This window comes from Thermobia domestica, chromosome 9 (assembly GCF_964235325.1).
Source record: "Thermobia domestica chromosome 9, izTheDome1.hap1.1, whole genome shotgun sequence".
Taxonomy (NCBI): Eukaryota; Metazoa; Arthropoda; class Insecta; order Zygentoma; family Lepismatidae; genus Thermobia; species Thermobia domestica.
The window spans coordinates 92,119,113-92,144,490 of record NC_137462.1 but is presented as its reverse complement, the minus strand read 5'-3'; the positions used below and the strand labels follow the sequence as shown (position 1 = coordinate 92,144,490).

Genomic DNA, 25,378 nt, shown 5'->3' with positions numbered 1-25,378 from the left:
AAATATTCAAGTTTTACGTCTCACAATTATGCCGGTTAGGCTAAAGGAGACCCAACGAAAATTGATTGATGGTAGTTTAATGTAATGCGACAGGGTACATTTGTTAAATGCGATAGCTAACTACTAATCATATTTGAGTCCGAGGCAAGTATCCACTAGAAATCGAAATCGAAACCACACAATGAAAAGCCACGCATTAGCCACCCAGCTGCACAAAGAGGTACTTCTGTCGGACCTATATAAATTCACCACACTCATTGGAAGCACTTTGCATACATGTATTAGGAATGATTTGTTTTTCTTAATGTTAATAATAAAACAGAATATGTAAGTTATTTAACTTTGCTACATTTCCAGAAACATACTTACACAATACGACATAAAAAATAATTTATGTTCATCTATTACCCACCTATATTTTATCATTAGTGCTATATTACTTTATATGAATGTAGTTATTCACAAATATTGCAAGTTTACTAATTTAGAAACACTTCTGAATTATCAGCACCTACATGGGGTAGTTGTTGTAAAATGTTTATGACATATTTGTAAATACATTTATTAAAAAAAAAAAAAAAAAAAAAACAACAACTTACTTCCAACCAACATAAAAAGGTGCTACGTGCTATTGTAATGTACAGTATTTAATCATTCCAAGTAGCATATATGTGTAAAGATTATATGTTTATATATATATATATATATATATATATATATATATATATATATATATATATTAGGAAAGGACAAATATGAGGCGATCATAGTTTCAACAGCTAAATGCGAGTAACCTGAAAAATAAAAAAGTGCAAGTTCTATGTCTTTGCACATGTTTCGAGGTGGCCATTCTTTATGATAAATCTGCTTTATTATTTATGAAAGATAGTTTGTACTTTTGTCAATTGATGGCAAGCATGTGACATATTTACAGCAGTGGCGGCTTTAGCGGGTAGGCCTCGTAGGCACAGTAGAAAAAAAAATAATACTTTTTCGCTACAAGAGCTAAGGAAGCTAAACTTAAAAGATGCAGTATCTAATTCCTGTATACAGTTTGTAGGGATAAAATGTTACTTTTCTAAAACGATGTGACTTCCCTAATGAACCTCCACTGTAGATTAGCTTAAATTAAACTATTATGCTAAGATAGATTATAAAGATTATACATCTTGCAGTAACAAAAATCGGGACAAAATGTGTTATTATTTACCTTCAATCAGGGACGTATGCTCTGTAAATTTAATTGGGGTGATTTTACAAACTTTAATATAAGTTATCCTCCTATTGATTTTGGTCTACACAAAGATTTTCGCCAGCCTTCTGAAATAAAATACCAGCGTGTATGTCTACCCTCAAGCATGTTATCTTGTGCAGCTCGGTGTGTTATATCGACTGGTAATATACGTATGCCTCATCTTTGGACATTTTTTACCCTCTTAAAAGATAACAATAGGTGTATCGTAGAATTTTATGTTCTGCACCTTTATGAAGAATGTTTGATTGACAAAATTAAATAAATTAGTTTATTGATCGAGCTTTGGTCCTGTTTCTTCTAATAAAGAGAAACGAAGACAAAGAAATTATACTAAACAATATGATTATGTATTTTCTTTATTGCTTATTTATCAACAATCAATCTGTTGCTAAGATTTAAGTTTCTCTTGTTCATGTGGTTAGAAGCAGTGAATTGACGTGTCCCTGTGTATTCCCCATTTTCTTTCTAGTTGCGTTGATGCTGAAAACGTCACTAGCAATGGCTGAGAAACGTTACTACTACTAGTACTCAATTATATAAATGTGCTAGCTTAGAACTTGGCTGTTAAGATTACTTAGGGGCAACAGAGAGAAGGGGAACAGCGCCCTGGAATAAATCCCTTTATGAAAAGGAAGCTTCGACTGTTGTTTACCTTAATGGTATCTTCCTCAGGTTCCTTTCCCCTTTGTAATTTGCAGGCCATGGACGCTGAGGGTACACGGAGAAAAATGCATAATCCAGCCGGCATGTAAATGCTGTTTTTACCAGGTTACGCGCGTCACCACATTAAGTAATGTTGTTTCATCAGTAGTACGATCTACACCACCGTCCAGCGAAAATCTTGTGTTGTGGGACCACCATTTCAAATCTAGAATTAACGCCATACCCATTCCGACGGTGGTAACTTAGGTATATAATGTTGTTACTACCTTCCTACGAGTGTCCCCTCTTGGTTCTTTCTAAATCTATGACTACCTACCTTACGAGAGTAATAGTTTTTAACACAAAATCAATCATGTGAATAAAATTATCCAATCACAGCGATTCTAGTTCGACGCCGAACTCCAGACTTGGCATGGAATTACATTACTTAGGGAGCGCACCCGCGTAAATACGATGTATCCACACGGAAATCCTAGTCCTTTTTTTCTCAGTGCATATATACAATCAATTGGCATGTTCACAGGCCCGGCAAATTCCCGAAAGATACCTGTAGAGTTAATAAGTGTAAGAAGGTCACCTATGAACCCTTCCTTCAACTAAACAGTTATCTTAATATTTTAAAAGATTGCAAGAAATGCAAGACAGCATAGTGAACGTACCAGAAGGTAGTGTATCATAGAATATTGGCACAAAAAATATCCTGTGATAATACAATATTGATTTGCAGCAATATGGCATTTATTGGAAGAATATGTGGATGAAATATAAGTAAACAAAACTATGTCCAAAGAAAATAGATATACAACTTCGCATATACGTATTGGTATATTTACAGAATGTTACTTCAATAAAGATGTGTTGGCTCGTCTCCCACCCAATTGCTCATCGTTTTCTTTCCCGAATTTACAATTATCAAACTGGTTTCCAACTTTATATTTTAACGAAATATGATTCTTGACCATTCCCTATAGCCCTAGGAAAGCACCCTCCGATATATTTTATTTCTGCACCATTATTCCAGTTTTCTCCAACCCCACTCGCTCCAAGTTGCCTCACAGTTTCAAGGTCACTCCTTTTCTTCTTTACCATCATGTTTCTCGTTCTGCAAATCCCCCGATAGAAATTTCACTGTGCAATCTGCGAATTTGGGGTCCCGATTCACGAAGCAAATACCGTTGCCTTTTGAACTTCTCACCCTCCACGACGGTTGCGATTAACAATGTATCCTTTCCCTTATAGGACACGAAATTCAATGGTCATGGTCATTCTATGGTCCATTGGTCATTCGAAGTTACACTTTTACTAGGATAGCGTGCGTTTGCGACTGTGTGAGAGACTCTGCAGCAATTTGCTTTACTTCAATACCTTGCACTTTTAAACGTGTTTTTCTGTTTTGTTATAGTCGCAACTTAACGGATTTAGAAGCGTGGCCATTGATTTTCTGATGTAGGTTGTATTGACATTTTGACAAGTTGCCCGTTTGCACAGGGTTATCGTAGAGAGTTGAGATTTGTTCTAGTTTTTTTTAAATTTAACAATAGCTTTCATACAATATGCTACTTGACCCCCGGTTCCATTTGCAAATTTTGAGTTGGACCCCGCCTGGGACCCTGCGAGTGCCCCGGGGACACAATTGTTTCATTCAAAAGGTGCTGGGCTCCCCACACTAATTTGATATGTATTCGCTTAGTTTGCTTACCTGACCTTTTCCGAAAAATCTGACCCGGAATTTGACTTTGTAATTTATAGTTTGGAGCTCAATTTCTAAATTTTCACGCTTCTATCTCCACAACGGTTGAGATCGAGGATATATCCCTTTTTGTGTTATGTTCTTTTGGGACAAGGTATCCGACGGCTATAGTCTCGACTCGAAGTAAGAGTTACACTTAAATAGGTTCCCTAGTAAGTTTAAAATTCCACATTTTATCTGTTCTCCCTTTTCGTTTTCTTCTTCTCTCGCCTCCTTTCTCTCTCTCTCTCTCTTTCTGCCTCATTTCTGAACCTCTGTGTAATAGACATCCATTGGTTTCAATATTTCATTGTGTGTGTTTCAGTTTCTCCCTAAATCAACTTATGAATCTTGTTTCGTCTCGGTTTTGTTATTTCATTTCATCGATACTAATACATGTGTAATTTATTGCGTTCATTGCGTTCATATTGTTAGGTCATTTTAGTATGGGAGAGAAGAAAGGAAGAGAGAGGGGGGTCTCTTTACCAGACACGATTATGGAATAAGAATGTGTATATTGGGTGGCCTAGCTGCACGGCGTTAGCTGTCGCAATTTTTGTTGATGCGGAGTGTGCCAAAAACATAGGTTCACAGTAGGTGCTCACAAAAATCGAAAATATTTGATTACTTTCGAGGTGTAGTGTACTTCGTATTTTACGCTAAACTGTAGGTTCGTTTCAAAAAAAAAAAAAAAACTGGAATATAACCTCGAAGGTGAATAGTGACATGAACTCCAAATGAGCAAGTGGACAAAAAATGTCTTATTCAAGACAATGACATCTCCATTTCATTTTAGAATATCTTAATACATACACCGAGATCCATTAAGTTAAACCGCATAATCGTTGGAACCTAAGTATAAAAGCTTCTTAACAATAACAGTATATAAAAGAAAATAATATTAAACCATAAAATTAGCATTCCAGTTTATTCAATTAAGAAAATTTACATAATAAAAAAGATATTTCTTTAATATCTTCTTTTAATGAGCATCCTGTTCCGTCTGCAATTTTTGTACATTGATAAACGAAGGTTAATGTCCATTGCACGGCTATTTAGACAGAAAATACAAGCAGGTGTGGACATCATACACAAGCTAACGTCTTCAATTTGAAACGCGCCTCAAGCTCTTGCCTGTTTATTGCATCAGTCTTCAATGAAGACATCTTTATTCATTCCCGCGTTCTTCTCTACATGTCATCCATCGTGTAGCGGTCTTAATTCTGGGACTCTTTCAAAGCCGCCTCTGCAGGCTATTGTACAGCAGATATCCTAAACAATGTGAAAGACTCAAGGAGAACTACAGAATTGAAGATTCAGTGACCTCGAAATATTATTTTTGGTTTTATTGTTGACCAGTTGGAAGACCGGTGGACATTGGATATATTCGGACATTGGGTTCGTTTTATTGTTCATCATCGAATGGAAAGACACCACGCCTCTCTATTCGGTCTTACATTACCTTTGTCAAAGATACTAAGGCAGCGACTTTCTGAGACCATAGCAAGTCAGTGCCTTGTATCAGAAAAGAATTAATTGAAAGATGCATGTGAGCATCTTTATGTGAAATCAAATTTCTTTTACATGGTATTTTTACTACAAGTTATCCTTTCATTCCAGTTACCTAATTCTTACTCTTCCATACTGTGTTTTGAATCATAAGGGAAAGAAACTAGCCAATCCTTGTTGGTTTTACCCGAAACTATTGCAGCAGGTAAATGGCTCGAACCTTCTCTCGAGCAGTTTTAAAATTATTATATTTCTTCTATAAAAACTTTCTATTGGAAAATGAGTAGATAACATACAATCTTATCTTTACCTAAGCACATGGAAACATTTGTACAATATCTGTTAGCACATACACCACGATTGTATACTATGTCATCATCATCATTACAAATATCATTGTCAAATCAGTTGCCACTCCACATTCTATGGTCCTCACACTTTCTATGGTTCTTTTCTTTCATACTATTCATAGCACTTTTAAATTACTTTTCCGTTCAATCTACTAATTCTCTTCATTCTTCTTCACATCCACATTTCATAAACATCTAGTCATTTTTCGTCTCTATTTTGCGTTATTTCTATGTACCTTATTCAGTGAAGGTGATTTTACAAGGTGTATGTATTGTAATGCTGTTTGAATCAAGGTCAGGATGTTGATGGAAAATGTTCGCTGTTCAAATGTGAAGCGCTGTTATTGCATTGAGAAAATCCCACAAAATAGACTTATCATGTTTCTAAATACTTCTTTCGCCATTTCATTCCCATATTACTTTTATTTTACTTTCACGTTCCATGTTTTCTATAATAATACTTAACACTACCTATGCACCAAAAATTACTCACATGTTTCACTTTCTTCCCTAACCTATTTCTATATTTTATATTCCTTTCCCCTCTATCATCACTACTTTTCCGTTTCCAAAGTTTATTTTCATCCATTCTTCACAACTTTTTCTCAATTTTCTAATAAGATATGAATTTACGTTTAGATTCCGTAACATGCGGGTGATCGTTCTATCTCCTATCAATGCACCGTCTTCATTATTAGATCCTTCTTCACTATATATAGATATTAAATTACATTGACGAGAGGCAATGTCCCTGTAGAACTTTCATTCCACTTGGTTGGTTTCTGGTTTAGCGCCCCTTTCAGCAGCGAGGCTAAATGAGACATGAATCTACATTTTAACATGGGATCCGAACCAAACTACATGAGTTCTCACCGAACTCCTTTCCAATTATACCCAGTTCTGTTACTTCTCCCTCTGTTCCAGTTATTCCCAACCTAGGAAACGTGAGAGGAGAACCAGGGGGACGCGCGTTACGGACAGAAATAAATTACTTTCGTAATTACAAATATTACAAATGTTATGACAAAGAGACATTAAATTAAATTCTGTATAAACGCAAAGTGACTATTGAGTAAGAACTGGGGTTTGATTAAGAATAAAGCTGGTAAAAAAAAATAATTTTGCCCTACAATGAAGTGAACAGTCTTGTTGAAAATAAATATAAATAGGTTAGCAATGTTATCCAGCCGGTGTGTCGCGCAGCCCTATACACTGAGAAAAAATTGTATGTGGCATATTTAAAATCGTATGTTACATTTGTAAATCCTGTAGTTTTTGGAATTAACGTACAGCAAACGAAAAACTGAAAAAAAAACATGTTTTATAATACTTTCTGTATAAGTGTTTCATCTGTACGTACTTTCCGTATGAAACGATATAGGCGGTCACGATCTCACATACAAATGGACCTATATAACATATAACTGGCAAAGGTAACATACATATATGTATGTAATATACGGAAGATTGTTAGATATCAGACATCCTGCAACGGCATGATGTAACATCTAAGGGCAGTGCCTATGTGGCATACGGATAAAGTATTCTCCGTACTGCTTTCTGTAGTAAGCAAGAGGATTCCATATATTTGTATATACAATATACCGCTGTCCGGAGAACGAATTTCTCTCAGTGTAGGTTGTGTCGCGAAATTTTAGAATTTAATTATCGTGAACCATTAGTTAAAATTAAGTTTTAGACACAGGGTACCCATCAACGCCCCCAGACGCAGTAATTCTTTTATATGGTATTGTACCGAAATACTATGCTAAATGTTATCGTCTACAATTTTTTTTAATCTTAAAGAACAGGAAAACTTATAGTTGGTTAGCTTCAGAAATTGAACTCTAAATCTTCCGAATGGTGGATAATGAATCATTTAAGGTTAAGACTCACGTTTTCTTATGATAGCTTCAACACCTTCTAGTTAAATATATTTGTTTTTACTAGAAAGTAAGATGGTTATTATTATTATTATTATTATTATTATTATTATTATTATTATTATTATTTATAAGATAGATATTTTACGTACGAAATTACAACCAAATTATTTCAAAAATTTCTTACCTAATAACAAGCGCTTGAATTTTGCTTGGTTGTCTCAAGTCTCTGTAGTATAAGAGGAAAGGATTGTCTATCTGGAATCCCAAAGGTGGGAACGCTCCTGTGCTCGTGACGATGCGGACATCAGCACAGTTACGGAACGTCTCAGGTCTTCCACAGCCAACAGCTTCCGTTCCATTAGGACAAGTACCCCACATGTTACCTGAAAAGAGAGAAGGATATTTGCAATTCTTAAGAAACATTTTATTAAATATCAACTGAAATTATACAAATATAAGGAAAACCAAGAGTAATGCTTACAGCAGGGTCTTTTATTGTATTATATACATACGCATTTTTTATTTTGTTTTGTATTCTGTAAATACTGATGAGCCTGAATTAGTTAAGTAATTTATTTGTCTTATTTCACCTATTTTGTTAGCTGGGAGTAAATCTGAATGTTGGCTCTAAATGCTTCCAAAGCGTAAAAAAATGAAGAAAAGCCGTAACACATACGCCCAATTATGAATCTTTTGCATAGTTTCACTTCATATTTTAAATTTTACATAAATAAACTAACACTCGAGCCACAAAGGAATTCTTTGAAATTAAACTCAAGCATATAGACCCTAGACATTTTGGCCGTACCTTTTATTTTATTTACTCCTAATTCAAAAAAAAAAAAAAAAGGTTAAAATTCTTTTGTTCCTTTTCTTGATGAACATCAAACATGAAACATAATACTTTGGTTCGTCCGTTACCTCCAGAGATCTTGTTGAGAAGCAAGACGCTAAAACTAATAAGTAATTATATTTGGACCATAAACAGATGTTATTAACTTTCTTTTTTGTGTTATTTTTTTTTCTTACTGAGACTTGTAAAATAAAATGAAATGCGTATATAATTTATTACGTATTAAAGGTATCAACATGAAGAGGAAAAAGAAACTCTTTCTCAAGAGTTACCATGCCACCCACAGACAAAGTCAGTGGCCTAAAATAAATAAAACAGAAGGCCTCGTTTTATCCAATTCGATCCAAGGACAAGGAAGAATGACGCATAGTTAATGAAGAATGAAAATTACTTATATATGCATCGACATTTCAAGGAAGCCTTTAAAATGGTCTGTTTTAGTACTCCATTACTTCGTGTTATTTGGAAAGTTAAAAGCGACCAAAGGTATCATAATACGTAGTAAACATACTTCTGAACGATCTTAGGTCAACAGTTTTTTTTTTTCAATCGGAAAGTCCCGCTTCGGGTCGCGTCGCCGGCAATCCTAAGTGAGATTTAATAGCTTAGGACAATGGTTTGATGTTTAGGATTACTGAAATCACTGGAATTTTGAACCCTGTTATAGTGTAATATTCTGTTGGTACCTATTTATAAAGTTAATTGAGAATAAATCATTTTTAGCTACTACTGTCGTATTTACTGTGTAACGAGTTGTTATGGTAATTTTATGGTTTTATCATAGCGATTGCATTATATCAGAGTTTTTTCAACCTATGCTGAAATTGTAGCTTTAAATACACACATGATCTATCTTATCATCGAAAATTGTTTGCTAATGTTCCAGAGTTATGTTCATGCCTGAACCTCATCAATCTGCTCCAACCCTTCTTCAACAAACATTATAAATAAATAAATAAATAAATAATAAAGTTTTCTAGAGTATGTGAATGTTTGGAGTGAATCGCGAATAGTGATAGTAACACACGGGCCCGAAGATCCCTTGCCTGGGAGCCTCACTAGCAGAATTACACGTATTATGTGTAAATTTCAGTCGTAGAAGCCCCAGCATACTGGTTTGCTCAGTGTTCAATAATTCTGCTAAGACGTTACTGCTGGCAGTCTCGTGTTAGTAAAATTATATATAGCTCGAGCTGAAATGCCCTTTCTTTGCACGGGCATGTTATTTTATTTTAGTTTGATATCCCACGATTATGCACCGAGGCTAACGGACGCAGTGATGCTGGAATGAATGATAATGGTGGATTGAAGGAAGTAGGAGGAAACAAGAGAACCCTGAAAATCCACACATATGGTGTTTGTTTACCACAAAGGGATTGCAGGAATTGGGATCCGATCACAAGTACCAGAAATGAACTCTCTGCCATTGAGTCGCCATAGCTACAATAGTTTTATAGAAGGGATTTGGGTTCCGTTCCTGCATTGGATACGCGTGTCAAGAAAAGTGTTACTCCTAATATGTAGGCACCCAACATTGCTTTAAGTGACGAAGTGTTGCCTAATCTGTAAGGGGTTGTTGTTAAATCTAATCCCTTTCCACCCCACCTATCGGAGTGTCTTTCTTACCTTCAAAGTATTTTTTTTTCAAGTTGCAAATCATAAGTGTAGCAAGTTTTTTAAAAATTGATCCAGGCGTTCCATAGTTTTACATTTTTGTCTACAGACATACATTTTGAGAAATTCGGTTTATCTAAATTCCTATATATATATTTAGCCTGTATATATAAAAATCGAAAAAAGAAAGAAAGAAAGAAAAAGCAAAGCAAAGAAAAAGAAATAAAAGCGTTTGTCCGTCCCGGAGACAAAATATCTTAAGAATTACGTGATGGATCACCATTATTCTTGTCCAGGATGTAGAAGTTCGAAAATTAAGAACTGAGTTTGATGGAGGTGATCCATTTACCGGAAGTAACATAAGTCAACCGTTTCCGGTTTTAACGTTAGTCACTATAGATGAAAAGCGGTAACAGATATGGATAAGCGATTTCCTGCAATCGATTAAGGATCTCAAGAATAAGTTTCATCTCCATCTTTGACTCTTGACTAAAACCGGAAGTGACAGAGATCCACTACAATTCCGATTTCAATATTGATTAACATAGAGCAAAAACGATAAGAGATAACGAGAAACGGTTTTTTAATCGATGTTATTATTCTAAGGATAAGTACCGCCTTCTCTCTTAACCCTCTATTCAATTCAGAAGTTGCATAAATTAACCACTTCCGGTTTTAATGTTGATAACTATAGAGTAAAAACAATACATATCGAGACACGGTTTTCTTCAATTAGTAAAGGGTTCCCAACAATATACTAGAATCAATACTACTTGAGAAAATATCAAGCCAAACAGTCCATGCTCTTTTTCGGGGTGTACAAGTACATATAAAGGCACAGAGTCACTACAGGGTTAGTGATATAGGCTACAAATTGACTCATTCCCGTCAAGTAGATAACATTGTATTGCCTATAGAAGGTGGTCCGTGAAGAAAATAAGACTTTCTAAGTGATAATAGAGATAACTATAATGTTTTTGAAACTTATTTTCCTTCAACATCCACATTCTATCCTTTGTTATCCCGTTTTTTGATCTTTTCGGAAGTAAATTCATTGAGATGCATACACTGATGGTACCTACCAGTGCTGTCAAAATTATTGGTATATTCGTTACTTGTATATTTGTTCTTCTGTTATTCGAATATTGTTCTTCTGCTATTCGAATATTTTTCTTCTTTTGCTCGAATATTTTTCTTCTTTTGTTCGAATATTCGAACAATTATTCGAATAATTACTCAAATAATGAATTTTGTTCGAATTTTCAAAGAATCCATTATTCGAATTTCAAATAATGTGTTATTCGAATACGATTTGGTAGGTACCTACCAATAGAACCTACCATACATTCGTTTGCAACTTCTCACAAATTTTGTACGACGGAGGATCAGAAACTAGGTTACAAGACCGAAACTTATGCAGTTCCGTCTGTTAGAGAGGAATGAGAAGTGTGTGGTAATTTTAATACATGGAGCTGGCAACTGTGCAGAGTTTCAGTCGCTCACCTCCTACGGCGCTAGTTGTAGGTAAACAAAAATGGTGACTCGTTTGAAAAGCTGGACTCGCGAAGAAGTCAACTCAGTTTTTGGAATTTTTGGAACGAGACCGTACCGTACAGTGAAAACTGGCCGATACTGTGAGACTTTGGCAGGATTGCGGGAAGCAATCAGGAGGAAACAGCCAGGATTTTTCACCTAGGGCATCGTCTTCCTTTACGCACCCGCATACAGCCCAGAAGACCAGCGTCTCTGATCTCGCTCCCAGCGACTTTCACCTGTTCCCGCACTTGAAGAAGCATCTAGGAGGAAGTGAAACACTTCCTGACGAGGAAGTGAAACCCTTCGTGACAAAATGGCTGAACACGCACGGACAGAATTTTATCAGGAGGGAATCTTCAAACTTATACCACGATGCGACAAGTGCCTCAACTGATATGGAGACTGTCGAAAAATAACCTAATGTATGTATTATCTGTTGGCTGTATTGGTTGTATGAAATAATATATACACGCTTCCCCGAAGGGTTTGCAACCTTACTTTCTGAACACTTCTCGTATTAACTTATTTTCTTAAGAATTATCTCTTCGTTATATAATTATTGTATGAGTCTTCTAGATTAATACCAAAGATCGATTTCTGATGGTTCGTTTTCTACATTTAACTGTTGATCCACGCCTCATTGAGCCTCAATGCAGAACGAAACGTTAAAACCCAATCCATTCAACCTATTTTTTTTTTTTTCGTAACGTAATTCTAACTCTTGCAATAGGAGTCTGTTTGTATTACGTATAGAGAAATTGATTTTTGATGCGGACAAATAACCTATTAAAATTCAAACCAATCAATTAATCCAGTACTTTATATATAAATAGCATTTAATTCAAGTCGGAAAACAGATAAAGCAAATACAAAATCTCTTTATCTTAATGTTATGTGATTTTCACAGCGTTTTTTTAAAATCAGATATCTGAATGATAACAAGATCTTTGAAACTCATAATGATTTCAGGATGTTGAGAGGAGAATCGGTCCTTCTTGAAGATGTGGGTTGTCGTTATAAACATTCTGACAGTTCTTGATATTTTTTCAAGAAAGCACACGATGTATGTATGAAAGGTATGTGAAAATAAAAAAATTCTTGTATGATCTTGGTACAGATAAATCATAGGAAGTGTGGAACTTTTGGACATGATAATTAACATGTACAGAATTGCCAGAACAACTACGTGGGCATCAGAATATTGATTTACTTTCGAACATATTTGACTTTTTATATTGGTAGCTTCGTGGATGGAATGTTGCTGAGATTATCAATTCTTAGGATAAGATATATTTTGGATTATGTCTAGACATTTTAGGGGGCGGGGACAAAGAATAATTGAATACAAGATCTACCTTGAAAATCCGGGCAAAAAAAAAAAAAAAAGAAACAACCTACCATCAAAACGTAGGAAGTGGTCTCTCTCTTTTAGATTATCTACAAACTACATATGCGTTAAATTTGTCATAATTTCTCAAGGAGAATACAATAAATTAATAAATGAATACAAAACTCTATTTCTCCTTCCAATGACCCAATATTATTTAAATTTATATGTAGATTCTGTTTTTATATTCGATTGTGACATAATATTTTGTAAATTCTGAGTCAGACTGTAGACAATAGTTATGTTAAAATCAAGTATTTTTAATGATAATGTCATTACTTGTTATGTCTGCTTCACCATACAAAGCGAAACTTTGCTTAACGTCACTCCCCTAATGCGAACAGATTTTTTTTTGTTGTTGTTGTTTCTGTAAAAGTATACAGTCTAAACGTTATTAAAGGACACGAACTTTTTTAACGGACTTTTTCAGCTATGGAAACGGACAAGATATTTAGTGATGATCAGAATGCTTGTATATAAAGCAATGCGCTTTTATGTAGTATGGACTTACACTAACAGACATTAAGAAACTCGTACATCTCTTCGTAAAGGGGAACAAAATTCCTTGTCCTTCTACTTGGGACAGTTATCAAACTGCTGGCGAAGGATGAATCAGGTGGATTAGGTCTCGTAATGCGGCTATCTCTCTGCGAACACCGGAAGCTATCCATTTGTCAAGAGCTACTTCTTTTAACAAAGAAAGTGTGTCAAAATTCTCTGAAAATATATAAATTTTATGGAAGGCTATCACTTCAATCCCTCAAAGTTTTGGACAACTGTACATGTTCCGCCAGAAGTGCATATTCGCTCCGAAAGGTGTAAAGACTCTTGGAGGAATGGCATCAGGGGAAAGGACAGAAAATATAACAATGATCACAGCCGTTAACACAATAGGAAATAGTGTTCCTTCAATGTTTATCTTTCCAAGAGTCCATTTTGTCTCATATGCTCACAGATACTCCACCTGGCTCTATTAGTGATCCAATGAAGACTTTTTTTTTTTTTTTCAATTTTTTGAATCATTCATAAGCCATACAGAACCATGAACAGAAATAATACTTGTATTATTCGACAACCACGAAAATCTATCTATCGTGCTATGGAGACGGGAGTGGTTATGGCCACTTCACACAAACTCCAGCCTCTGGACAGGACAGTTTTCGGGTCTTTTAAATCGTACTACCATAGAGCAGTAACAGATTGGATGCGATCAAACAGTGGGTCCCCCAGAGGATAAGCATCAAGTAGACCAGTATCCATACAAGATGTTGCTGAGTTCGTGGAAAAGACATACGCATTAGCATTTACTCCATCAAATATAACAAGTGGCTTTTGAGTCACTGCATTTTATCTAATTTTCTTGGTCAGAAATTTTTACCAATGTCCGTGACTGGTAATGGGTCTTTATGGATCTTTACTTATACCAGAACCAATAGTGAGTCTCACTAAGATTACGAAAGCTACTGAGTATTCGTGTTTAGCCTCTGGGTGTACATATTTTTCTACCCTAAATGGCCTTTAACATTAAAAAGAGTTACGCGAACAATTACTGTACCTTCAGCAACCGTTGATAAACCTTCAGTTGTCACTCCAGAACAGATATACCCTTTCTTTAAGACTTGAGATGGTAAAACTGCAGTAAACATAAGTAAACGCCCCAAAGGAAGAGAAAGAATTTCAACAACACATCCAAGAAGATGAAAATAGAAAAAAAATAAGATATAAAAATGAATAAAAAGGGTAAGTGGCAAGAACATAAAAGTTGTGGACTTAATCAGAAAAGAATAAAGTCATGTCTGAAAGTGTTATATGAAGAAACTAATACAAACTGAGCATTAAATCTTGGCCCAGTACCTTAAAGATATTTTGAATACACAAGAACTTAAACCTGGTGATTACATTTTAGTTAAAGTAACAGGTAAAAACCATTCCAAGCATTTTGTGGTGAAAATAAGAGAAAAAATCGGGAGATGGTTTTTCCTATACAGTGAGGTGTATTAAAAAGTGTTCAAGAATCGATTTGCGGAAATTGAGAATTGAGAAAAACTCCACCATTTATAATGTATTAAATAAAATTGAAGCTACCTAATATCAAAGGTAGTTTGGAGAGGAAATCCAGGCAATTGTCTTTTCCAATCTCATTTATCTGATAAAACTTTGATTGAGTCAGTAGTTTGGAGAGGAAATCCAGGCAATTGTCTTTTCCAATCTCATTTATCTGATAAAACTTTGATTGAGTCAGTCTTTAGAAGCTATGAAATCTATTAGTAAAACTACTAGAGTTTTGTTAGTATTTCTGATTCAGTTTGTTCTAAGACTATGTTTACCTACTAGATTATGACTTTTCCTTTTTCTATCATTAATGTTTTGTCATAAAAGTTTCGTAGTTACAGGTATGCGTGTATCAAGCTTCTTATATTTCTATGGAAGTGTGAATCACCTTATTAATGGATGAAATTTTGCAATGAATAAAACCTAAAAAGACGGAATAATGTGTGTTTTCTATCATTTATTGCCTTTTATGCTTTTTGGCCTTAGGTAAATCACCCCTTGTCTATACGTACATACCCCCGTTGTACCTCCGGACACGAAATATGAGTTTCAAAAATAGGTTATTGCTCAGTTAAAAAAAAGCGTTCAAGGACTGAGAATATTTTGTATAATAAACACATGAATGCCTAAAGACTTTATTGGCATTCCTCGCTCCCTTGGTATTATTTGTTTAAGTAGTAACAAAATCAAATTCAGAAATTGTCCACACCTTTGCCGGTACGACACCTTCCCCTGCAGATTACATGTCTACATAAATAAGCTTGTTAAATATTATTATTCTTTTATAAATTATTAGATTTTACCTGCAAGTTATCTAAAAAATTGGCGATCATGTTCTTAATCTCCACCGATATAACAACAACTTTCCAAGGATGTTATAAAATAGAGGATGTGCTTTTACAACAAAAGCATGAAGCCATACGTCACAGTTTCGCCACCCCTAGTCTGCCCGCTCCGCCCACTAGGATGGCAGTATTTTGAGCCAACATTCATGGCGGGAACAAGAGTAACCAATCAGACGTGCCGGTACTCGGTTGTTTCCTGGCTTCAGATACATATGGGCAGATTCTCTATTTTATAAAATCATTGAATACTCCTCTATTTACCTCATTATTTTATGATTTTGTCTTTAACTCATTTATACGAAAACTTCTTTATATGCAGTAGGCTATTTACCCTCTCTGCCCGAATGTCTGGGAGACAAAAGATCTCAAGAACAACTTCACAGATCATCAGCTAATTTGGTCAGAATGTAGAGCGTCCAAAGTTAGAAATCGAGTTCATTTTTAGAGGCGATATTCAAACCACAAAATGGTAGAAATCAACAATTTCCGGATTTTTACATTGATCACTGTAACACAAAAATGGTATATAGAGAAGTTGTTTCATTCAATCGATTCAGCATAAAAAGATTACATTTTATCTTTGTCCTTAACTATGTATTGGAACCAAAGTGGTAGAATTTCACTACAACTTCCGGTGTTAATATGGGTATCAACAGAGAAAAGTATGAAAGAGAGAGAGAGAGAAGCGATTTAGAGTTCTAATAATAGGTACCATCTTCTTCGTAGTAATAAATAGCGTAATACGTGAATTAGCATAATAGATGGCATGTTAATGAAAATCGTAATAAGTAGCAACAAAGAGTTTTCTGTAATCATGGTGGTGGCCAAGTTTAGACACACCAAATTTTTGTAAAATTTACAGGTTACATTCAATATTATACGTGACAAAACATGTTTATAAGGAACAAATTTCTGCAGGAGGCAGAATTAAAAACTAAGCAATACAGCTGTATTTTAGATTTACAAGTGTAGGGTTACTAGTATAAAATCATTACAAGTATTTCATAACGGTTAAAATAAGTGTGTGCATATGAGAAATGACCGTATGAAATATCATCTTGCACGGATAGAGTAGTTCTGCAAAGTGTAAAAAAGAACTGTATTTGCTATTTACAACTGTAGCGTTACTACTGTGAAACCATTACAAGTTCTATTAGAATTCGTATCGTTGGAAAGCCCGCATATTTTCACAACTCTCTTTTGCGCATATACACACCATATCTGATGTGCCTACTCCCTTCGAATGCACTCCTACTTGGGCCCACTAGCTTCATCTTGCGATGACTTGGTTAGGTAGCATTCGAGATCTTTATGGGCACATAGCACATGTTAGTTCGTGTTTTTTTTTTTTTTGCACTGTAGTTTTTATTTCAATATCTGCACACTGCATTTATAAGTAAATTGTAAAACTATAGTAATTTTTCAACAATTACTTGTAGTGTCCCCCTTGAATTTCATCTATGTCAAGTAGGGTAATATCATGTCTCAGAGAGCTCCTCCGTGGCTAAGCGGTTAGCGTACGCGCCTTTGGCGTGGGAGATCCGGGTTCGATTCCCGGCGGGAGCTCATGTGGTTCGGATTCCACGTTAATCAGTAGGTCCACGTCTCATATAGCCTCGCTGCTGAAAGGGACGCTAAACTAAAAATCAACTCAACTCAACTCATGTCTCAGAGTAAATCTTTTGGAGTAAAATAAGAACGAAAATAGTGAAAGAATTATAATTTTTCATCATATATTGCGAGTAGTGTGCCTAAACTTGACCTGAAGGCAACTACGTTCCAAGAATAGATTCCGCCTCCATTCTAATCTATGTATTAAAGCTAAAGTTGGCAGAAAATCGACTTAGTTTTAATGTTGCTTGGTATAGAGTAAAAACTAACTGATAGCCAGAAGCGGATTTCTGTAATCAATTAATTGCTCCAAGTTTATATTCCGTCTCCAGTTTAATCTCTCTACTAAGACTACAAGTGATATAAAACTACTACCACTTCGAGTTTCAATCCTCCCGTCAAATGAACTTTGTGGTGGATAAACACTGTGTGCGTGGGTTTCCTCGGGATTCTCCCGTTTCCTCCCATCTTCATTCCAACATTTCATTCATTTCCCATCATCACTGTCTCTTTTAGCCTAACCGGCATATCCGTGGACGTAAAACTCAAGAATTTCATTTCGAGTTTCAGTGTTAATTGAGAAAATATCACGCTGTGTAAACTAAGCTCTTTCACTATTTGTATGGATTATCTTATTTACAACACTGGAGCATCATACTTCTGTGTGAAGTATTGGCGTCAGGGCCTAAGTTGTAATTACCGTTTCAATATTTCTCCTTCAAAAGAAAAAAGAAGAAGATAATGATCTGGAAATAATTTAATTAAATACAGATCTCATAAAATTCTTTGATGAGTGATACTTTAAATTACGGAGTAGAAAAGATCCAACTTCAAAATATGAAGCATCTGAACAGCTGCGAGTTCTTTGATTTGCCAGCAGAAATTATTGAAAATATCTTGTCCTTTTTTACATTTCAAGAGATCTGTATATTGCGTTCAGTTTCTCAGAGTTTTCGCCATGCTTCCAGTATGCTAATGCAGAAAGAAATTCTTCAACTTGGTGCTAAGCTTGAGCATCAATTGGAAAAGACGCAACAAGATTTTGTTGTCTGGTGTTGTTCTGATGATCTAATCAATCTGTGCCGTCGTATGTTTGTCCTAGAATTTCTCCAGAGTGAACTTAATGTTATCAAAGCCATATGCTGGAGATACATCAGAACTAATACTTGTGAATTTTACGCAGGTAAATTACTAGATGAATTTTACAAATTGATTCAAAATTATACAAGAAAGGATAAGAAACAGCGAGATTACGTTGAGGATACAGACAAAATATTTGATCTTGTGAAGCAGTTTTTGGGTCATTTTGAGTCCACGATAAAAACTACAGTTCACAGTGACTTGGTAATCCCTTTTGGGATTAAAATTACTGATCTTTTACTTTATTGTCCGAATTCCAATTACGATCTTACATTAACATATAATGACCAATATTATCTTCTCCGAGGAAATTTTATTTTGGTTGACTTTCATGGGTCTATACTTATACCAGGATTTATAGATGTTACTGCTGAGGCGACAAATGAAAACTTGATTGCCTTAGAACAACAGTTGAGAGACCTCATTCATGTTAACAACTTGATTAACCATAACAAGAAACTTTGGAATGATTATACTGTGGACGTTTTGGATGTAGATGAGGTAACCGATCTTATTGCTCTGGGATTGAAAAGAAACAGTTTGGGTAATGCAAATTGTGGGATTCAGAAGTTGAGACTGAAGAAGAAAACATCAGGTAATGTGATGAAGCAAAAGTATTGCTTGAAGTGCGAGATTCAACTTTGGTCTCCACGCAACGCAGTTCCGTTATTGTTTGAAGATATATTATTGCCTAGGAAAGACTTCACCTATGATGTCAACGCTTGTGAAATTCAAAGAATATTTCCGGAAGAGGATTTGCGTTCAAGTGTGCCAATAAAGTCATCGAATAACTCTCATGGTCTTTCATCAATGTATAAGTTCCAGATGAAATTAATAGAGTATATATTTTCTAATTATGAAAATGAATCAACAAAAAACATATTTACTATTATCCAATCGTCTAACAAGTCTAAGTTCAATGTCGAAACTTATGAAAAGAAATGAGTTTGTAATTTGACATAAATTTCTTTTGGATTTTGTGTCACCAAAGGATAACAGTATGATTGACAGCAAAGAGTATGTTTATTTTTCGATTAGTTTAAGTTTTGACAGAAAATACTAGGTTAATTTAGCTTTACTTGGTTTAGTGTAAGTTAGAAAGAAACATCTAAACCACATTAGTGCATGTGATCTGTAATACTAGACTTACTTCTCTTTTGCTTTGAACTTTTTTGTGAAACTAGTTTATGGTAATAGCAATAAACTTGAATGTAAATTAGCATTTTCTTAGTTACTTAAAATTACAAATCAATCATTTTACAAGTGTATAACTGGGGTTCATTCCCCGCTATTCCAACGAACATCACATGTTATGTTTTTTGAGTATATCTGTTAGCTTTAAAACCTTATCTAAATCTGTGGATTTCACTCTGTTTCTTCCGTTCTCCAAGTTCTATAGATTCATTAAAGAGCGTTGCTCCTCAATTTAGGAGACATCTTTTGCTTTGTTGCTCGATTCAGTTCAACGCACTTTTCTAGCTCCGAGGCTAATGCAATGGAGCTACTGTTTAAAACCGGAGTCCGAATCACTTCGGCACATCACCTAGTAATGTGTTCAGACTTTTGACAATGACTGTAATTCCATTTTGTAGCAGATATCTTCGTGAAAGAACATTTTCAATATTTTGTTTCCTAAAGAATAAAAATTTAAAAAATCTCCTCGAAATTGAACTTAATTTAAGGCGAAAAGTAGCAAATATTGAACCAGATGTGGAAAGAATTTTCCGAAACAAATCGAGTCATGGTCTTTCCTATGACTTCTTGATTTTGATATATAAACTTTATTCCATATAAATAAATAAATGTTTGCAATATAATTGCTGTTTATAGTTACATTGTGCTATCACCATAACCATTCCACTCTACTTCTACGCATATACCGAAATTTACAACGTGTGGCATCCTTAAGCTTGCCTTAAAAATAAAAATAAAAAGTGGGGTCCATAACTTTGACGGAATTGGGAACCAATGTTCTAGTTGATATTGTTAATGTATACTTTTCTTAAGATTTACACCTTTAAATTTCTTTTTATTTTACTTTTTAATTCCAGCCAATTTAGAATAGAGTTAATAGTAGGGTTTGTAGCTTTGGATTCATTGAAGGATTCGATTCTTAAGACTACTAGTGCTAACTAATTGCACACAATTCTTAGATTTCATTTCTACATAGAAATATACCCCAGTAGCAGAGACAAGTTGCAAACTGCTTGCTGTAACCTTGCATTTCAAGTCGTCAAGCTTGCATCCCGCTCGATTGGAAACCGTGTTAGCATGCCGCAAAGTGGATTCCAGTGACGAAGTTACATGGTGGCAACCTTGCATTCAATATTCCATTCAAGCTTGACACAAGCGTTTTACAAGTCAAGACAAGTCAGTAACCAATGAAGGGCCAGTAACGCTATGACGTTCTGCGAAGAGTCTAAAGCATCGCTTGCAAGTACAACTAAAGGCAGATTGTATGAAAGCACGCATTGAAAGTACAAGCGTAGAAAGCCAAAAGCCAATACGCGCAAACTGTCCGAAAGCTGTCTTGCTACTTGGATAGTAGACTGCTTATCACGAATTGATATGAATTTCTCACAAGATATTAATATAAGATGTTATAAGGTTAAATAAATCGTTAATTTAGTGGTACGCAGGTCTAGTGGATAGCGTGCGCACGTTTCGTGCACGGGTTCCGCGTTCGATTCCAGATGAAAGAGCATTAAACGCTTTACGGTGGTTCAGATTCCATCTTTGTCGATTATCACAGAAAAAGAGAGAACAAACACATTTTTATTTGTCAAGTTAATTGAGAATTTTATTTTATTTTCAGCTTAGCGTTCCTTTTAGCACCGAGGGTATATAAAATATGCACCTAGCTTAAAGGAATCCGAACGACATGAGATCCCACCTAGAATAGAACCTGGGCCTCCCATCCCAAATGTGCGTACGCTAACCGCTTAGCCACGAGGGAGTTCTGATTGAGAATTATTGAACTTTTGAGAATAATTGAACATTTAGCGGAGAAATACTTCAGTATATACATTTTAAGGCATGTTGGTACAGGGTGTCCAATATACAATGCAACCCGGAGTTTGGAATAATAGAACTTTTGAACCTGAAGCGATACACAAATAATGGTTATACCAAAAGGAAGCCTTGTTCATGTATATATTTTTAAATTAGGAAACAACGATCGAAATACATTAGGAACCACACAGTGTTGCCAGATGTAACTAAAGGTGTTTTTTTTTTTTTTTTTGCAAAACAAGTAAATTGACTCATAACTCATCCGTATGGATGTTCTGTCATTAATTTTCAGTTTGTTTAGTTTTACCAATTCAGAGTGTTAATTTATGAAAACTACGATTTTCCTAATTTCCCCTTACAGAGGCCTCATCCAATTAGTTATCGGCGGAAATGAAAAGTTCTTTCTTCTGCTCCATAGTTTCCACGCAACTCCAACTAAACTAACTGAAAATTAACGACAGAACATCCATACGGATGAGTTATGAGCTAATTTACATGTTTTGCAAAAAAAAAAAAAAAATATATATATATATATATATATATATATATATATATATATATATATATATATATACATCTGGCAACACTGTGTGGCTCCTAATGCACTTCAATCGTTGCTTCCTAGTTTAAAAATATATACATGAACAAGCTTTATTTTGGTATAACCATTATTTATGTATCGCTCCAGTTTCAAAAGTTCTACTATCCCAAACTCCAGGTTGCATTGTATATTGAACACCCTGTATATAAGAATAGTTGCTACATAGCGTGAGTGAAATTTTTTATAATGACTCTTCAGTAGCTACGGAACATAAAATTCAGTTTATGCCAAACTGCATTCCAGTGGGGTTGCTTGATTATTGATGACTTTAAAATAATAATAAGAAAATAAGAAGAAAGTGTGCATCGCTTCAAATTGTTCCACCTTAACAACATAGGCGTAGAAGTAAAACTAGTTTTTGACTTCATAGTCGCGTTAGGAGACAGGTTTTCCGATATGCAATTGTTTTCAACGCACTTCACGCGACATCTGTTGCAGTTTATGTCAATCAACATGATGCTGTTGAAGAAGCTTATATGTAGACAACTTGTTAAGTTCAAATCATCTTATTCAGCTAGGTTATTTACGTTTAAGTAAATATAGCCTATATAATTGTTTATAGTAGCAAGTTCTAAATTGCTAATAAATATGCAATGCATGCATTTTGTAAAAATAAAACGTATGCATCTGCAACTATATTAGATTAGAATACTACACGATATATGTGAATTTGCTTGTTATCATAATGAATTGCCATGTTTTTACATTACAGTTCGAGCTTAAACAAAAACTCAATCGAGGTAATATGTATATTTTTTATATTGTTATCTTTAAACAAACAGGAATCACATACATATGACATTTGACCTTTTTTCTACATCTAAAATAGAACCTGATTTTTGAAGAGGAGTCTTCATTATGAAACATGACACGTTTCATGTTATTGCACCGAAACTGTTTGCTCACTAAGTGCTATACAAAAGTATTAAGAAATGCTTCTTTACCTCAAGGACGACATGCACGACTCTTGACGATGCACCAGGACTACAAATGATTGTTTTAGAATCTGAGAGGAATCGGGTAACAAAAACTTGATTCTAGACTAAAAATGTCACATACAATACATGAAGCTTTCTTGCTTTTATCTCCTTCCCTCACCAAAATACCTTCACACATCTCTTTTAACTATATAAAGTGAGACACTGGTAGAAACTCCATGTTTTAAAATAAAATACTGTAAATACGTTCAATGCTTAATAATCACTTTTGGCACTTCCAATTACTGTATTTTTGTGAGCTTGAATAGGGATGTGTAGATACTGTTGTATATTTATAGCAAGACATGGAGCTAATTTGGAGCATTTCTACAGTTTGTTTACGGTAATTCCTTCCATGTTGATTCTGGAATTATTACTTAAATAATTATTTTTCTCACCAAAGTATGTACTTCTTTATTAAAATTGAATTAATTCGTAATAGTTTCCATAACGTAACATTATCTTCCTCAGACGTTAATTGGCATATGTATTAATTGGCGTATGTGAATTGGCAATTCATATTAATGTAGGCAGTGGTGTATTTACGATTTTGTTTCGGGAGGGGCTTTGCTAACTTTCGGGCTGGCTTTGCCTGAAAATGTGGAAAATCTGCAAGATATTTCACATACTTGACTATAGTAAGTCAGATTTCGGGGGGAGCTTAAGCCCGGAAGCCACTGAACGTAGGTAATAGGAACATAGAGAATGACGATGTCTCTATTACCGACATTAATATGAATATACATATGCCAATTAACATCTGAGGAAGATAACGTTACGTTATGGAAACTGTTACGAATTAATTCAATTTTAATTAAGAAGTACTTACTTTGGTCAGAAAAATATTATTGTTTACGGCTTTCAGTTGTTTCTATCCCATAAGCTGAATTAAATAACTATTCAAAACTTATTACATATGCTGCGGTTGTCTGAAATTCTCCTTGAACACACACAAAAAACGAATTTTGATAGACACTCTGTTTATTCCACATCCACTTCCTTTTACAATGAATTCGAAGCTGTTCAATTGTTTGTAATAAACAAAAGCGTGCCAATATTGTCAAATATTGGAGTACAACAACTTTCCTATTAAAAGGTGCTTCTTTTTACGGAAATTTAAGCTCTAATTTTATTATTTTCCTTAATACAATATCTGCAAAATAAATGAAAGTAATCGAACGGTGAGAAGTAAACTGCCATATGCTTTTCTTGTTTTGCATGAAATTCCGTTATCGTAATTTATCTCCATGCTTTCACTATGAGGCCACTCGCCAGGTCGATATTTTTAGGCCAACATGTAAATATATGTAAGTGAGTTGTAATAATGGTATTTGAACCAATGGACATTACTTTTAGCTTTTTGATCACTTTAATTTATTTTGTAGATATTGTAAGAACAACTGCAAAATTAGCTGTAGATTTCATCGACGACAAATCTTTTATAGTTCATATAACTTAAGTACATCAATTAACACGAATTATCATGATAATTTACCTTGCATACAACATTGTATTGAATTTATTGTTTAAACATGAGAACAAATGTTTAATTAAAGAGAAAAAAGAGACAAGATCTGTCGTTTAATCCATACGCTGGTTTGGGCCCTCACCATACCAACAATACAGGAATAGATTCTAGGTGTTCTAGGTTCGCTTATACATCAGTGTGTATGTTCTCCATGTCATTTTGTGTACCCTTGAAAGGGAGGGCGAGAAGTAGGCTACAATTGATGGACGATATCAAAACAGAAATATCGCACGTGAGGACGAAGAGGTTAAGACCTTAGAACATGGAAGCTTCTCAGTTGCCGCAAGTGACCTCCCGTAATGGCAGAATACCTATGATTATGATAGGGTGACCAGACGTACTGATTTTCGCAGTACAGTACTGTTTTTCAAAGAGCTGTCCTGCGTGTTGCGAAGACGCATAAAAACTCGAGAAATGCCCTTCTTTTTTCAAAATGTCCTGAGTTCACTTATTTGCAATACTTAAATGTTTCATTCTTTATTCATAATATTTTGAATCAGAAACACTCTTTTTCTGAATGATAGACCAGTGTGCTTTTCAACACTTCAAAAGATTATTTTCATATTTCATTACAAATTTATGCTTCAACAAGTTTCGTTTTCCATTAAAGTGACTCTTCTATGTTACTCCGTCAAATTGTTTTATATTGTTTCATCAATCTTGTATTTGTTATTCATAAAAGTATTTGGAGTTATGTTGAATTTCTTCAATACTTTTGTTGGTTATTCTTTCTAACAAATATGAATGATTAACTTAAGAGTAATAAGGATATGCGTATTGCCGACGCAGTAAACTATCATATATTATTATATTTGTGTCCTACTTTTCGC

The 25,378-nt window shown here is 34.8% G+C and overlaps 1 protein-coding gene across 1 annotated transcript in view; it reads right to left on the bottom strand.

The window, feature by feature from the left end:
- Nucleotides 1–25,378, bottom strand: part of LOC145694853 (uncharacterized) — a 301,347-nt gene that overhangs the window by 13,960 nt on the left and 262,009 nt on the right. The window contains exon 7 of the mRNA XM_081771548.1: nucleotides 7,577–7,775. Coding sequence (XP_081627674.1) covers nucleotides 7,577–7,775 — 199 coding nt within the window. The remainder of the gene's footprint in view (nucleotides 1–7,576; nucleotides 7,776–25,378) is intronic.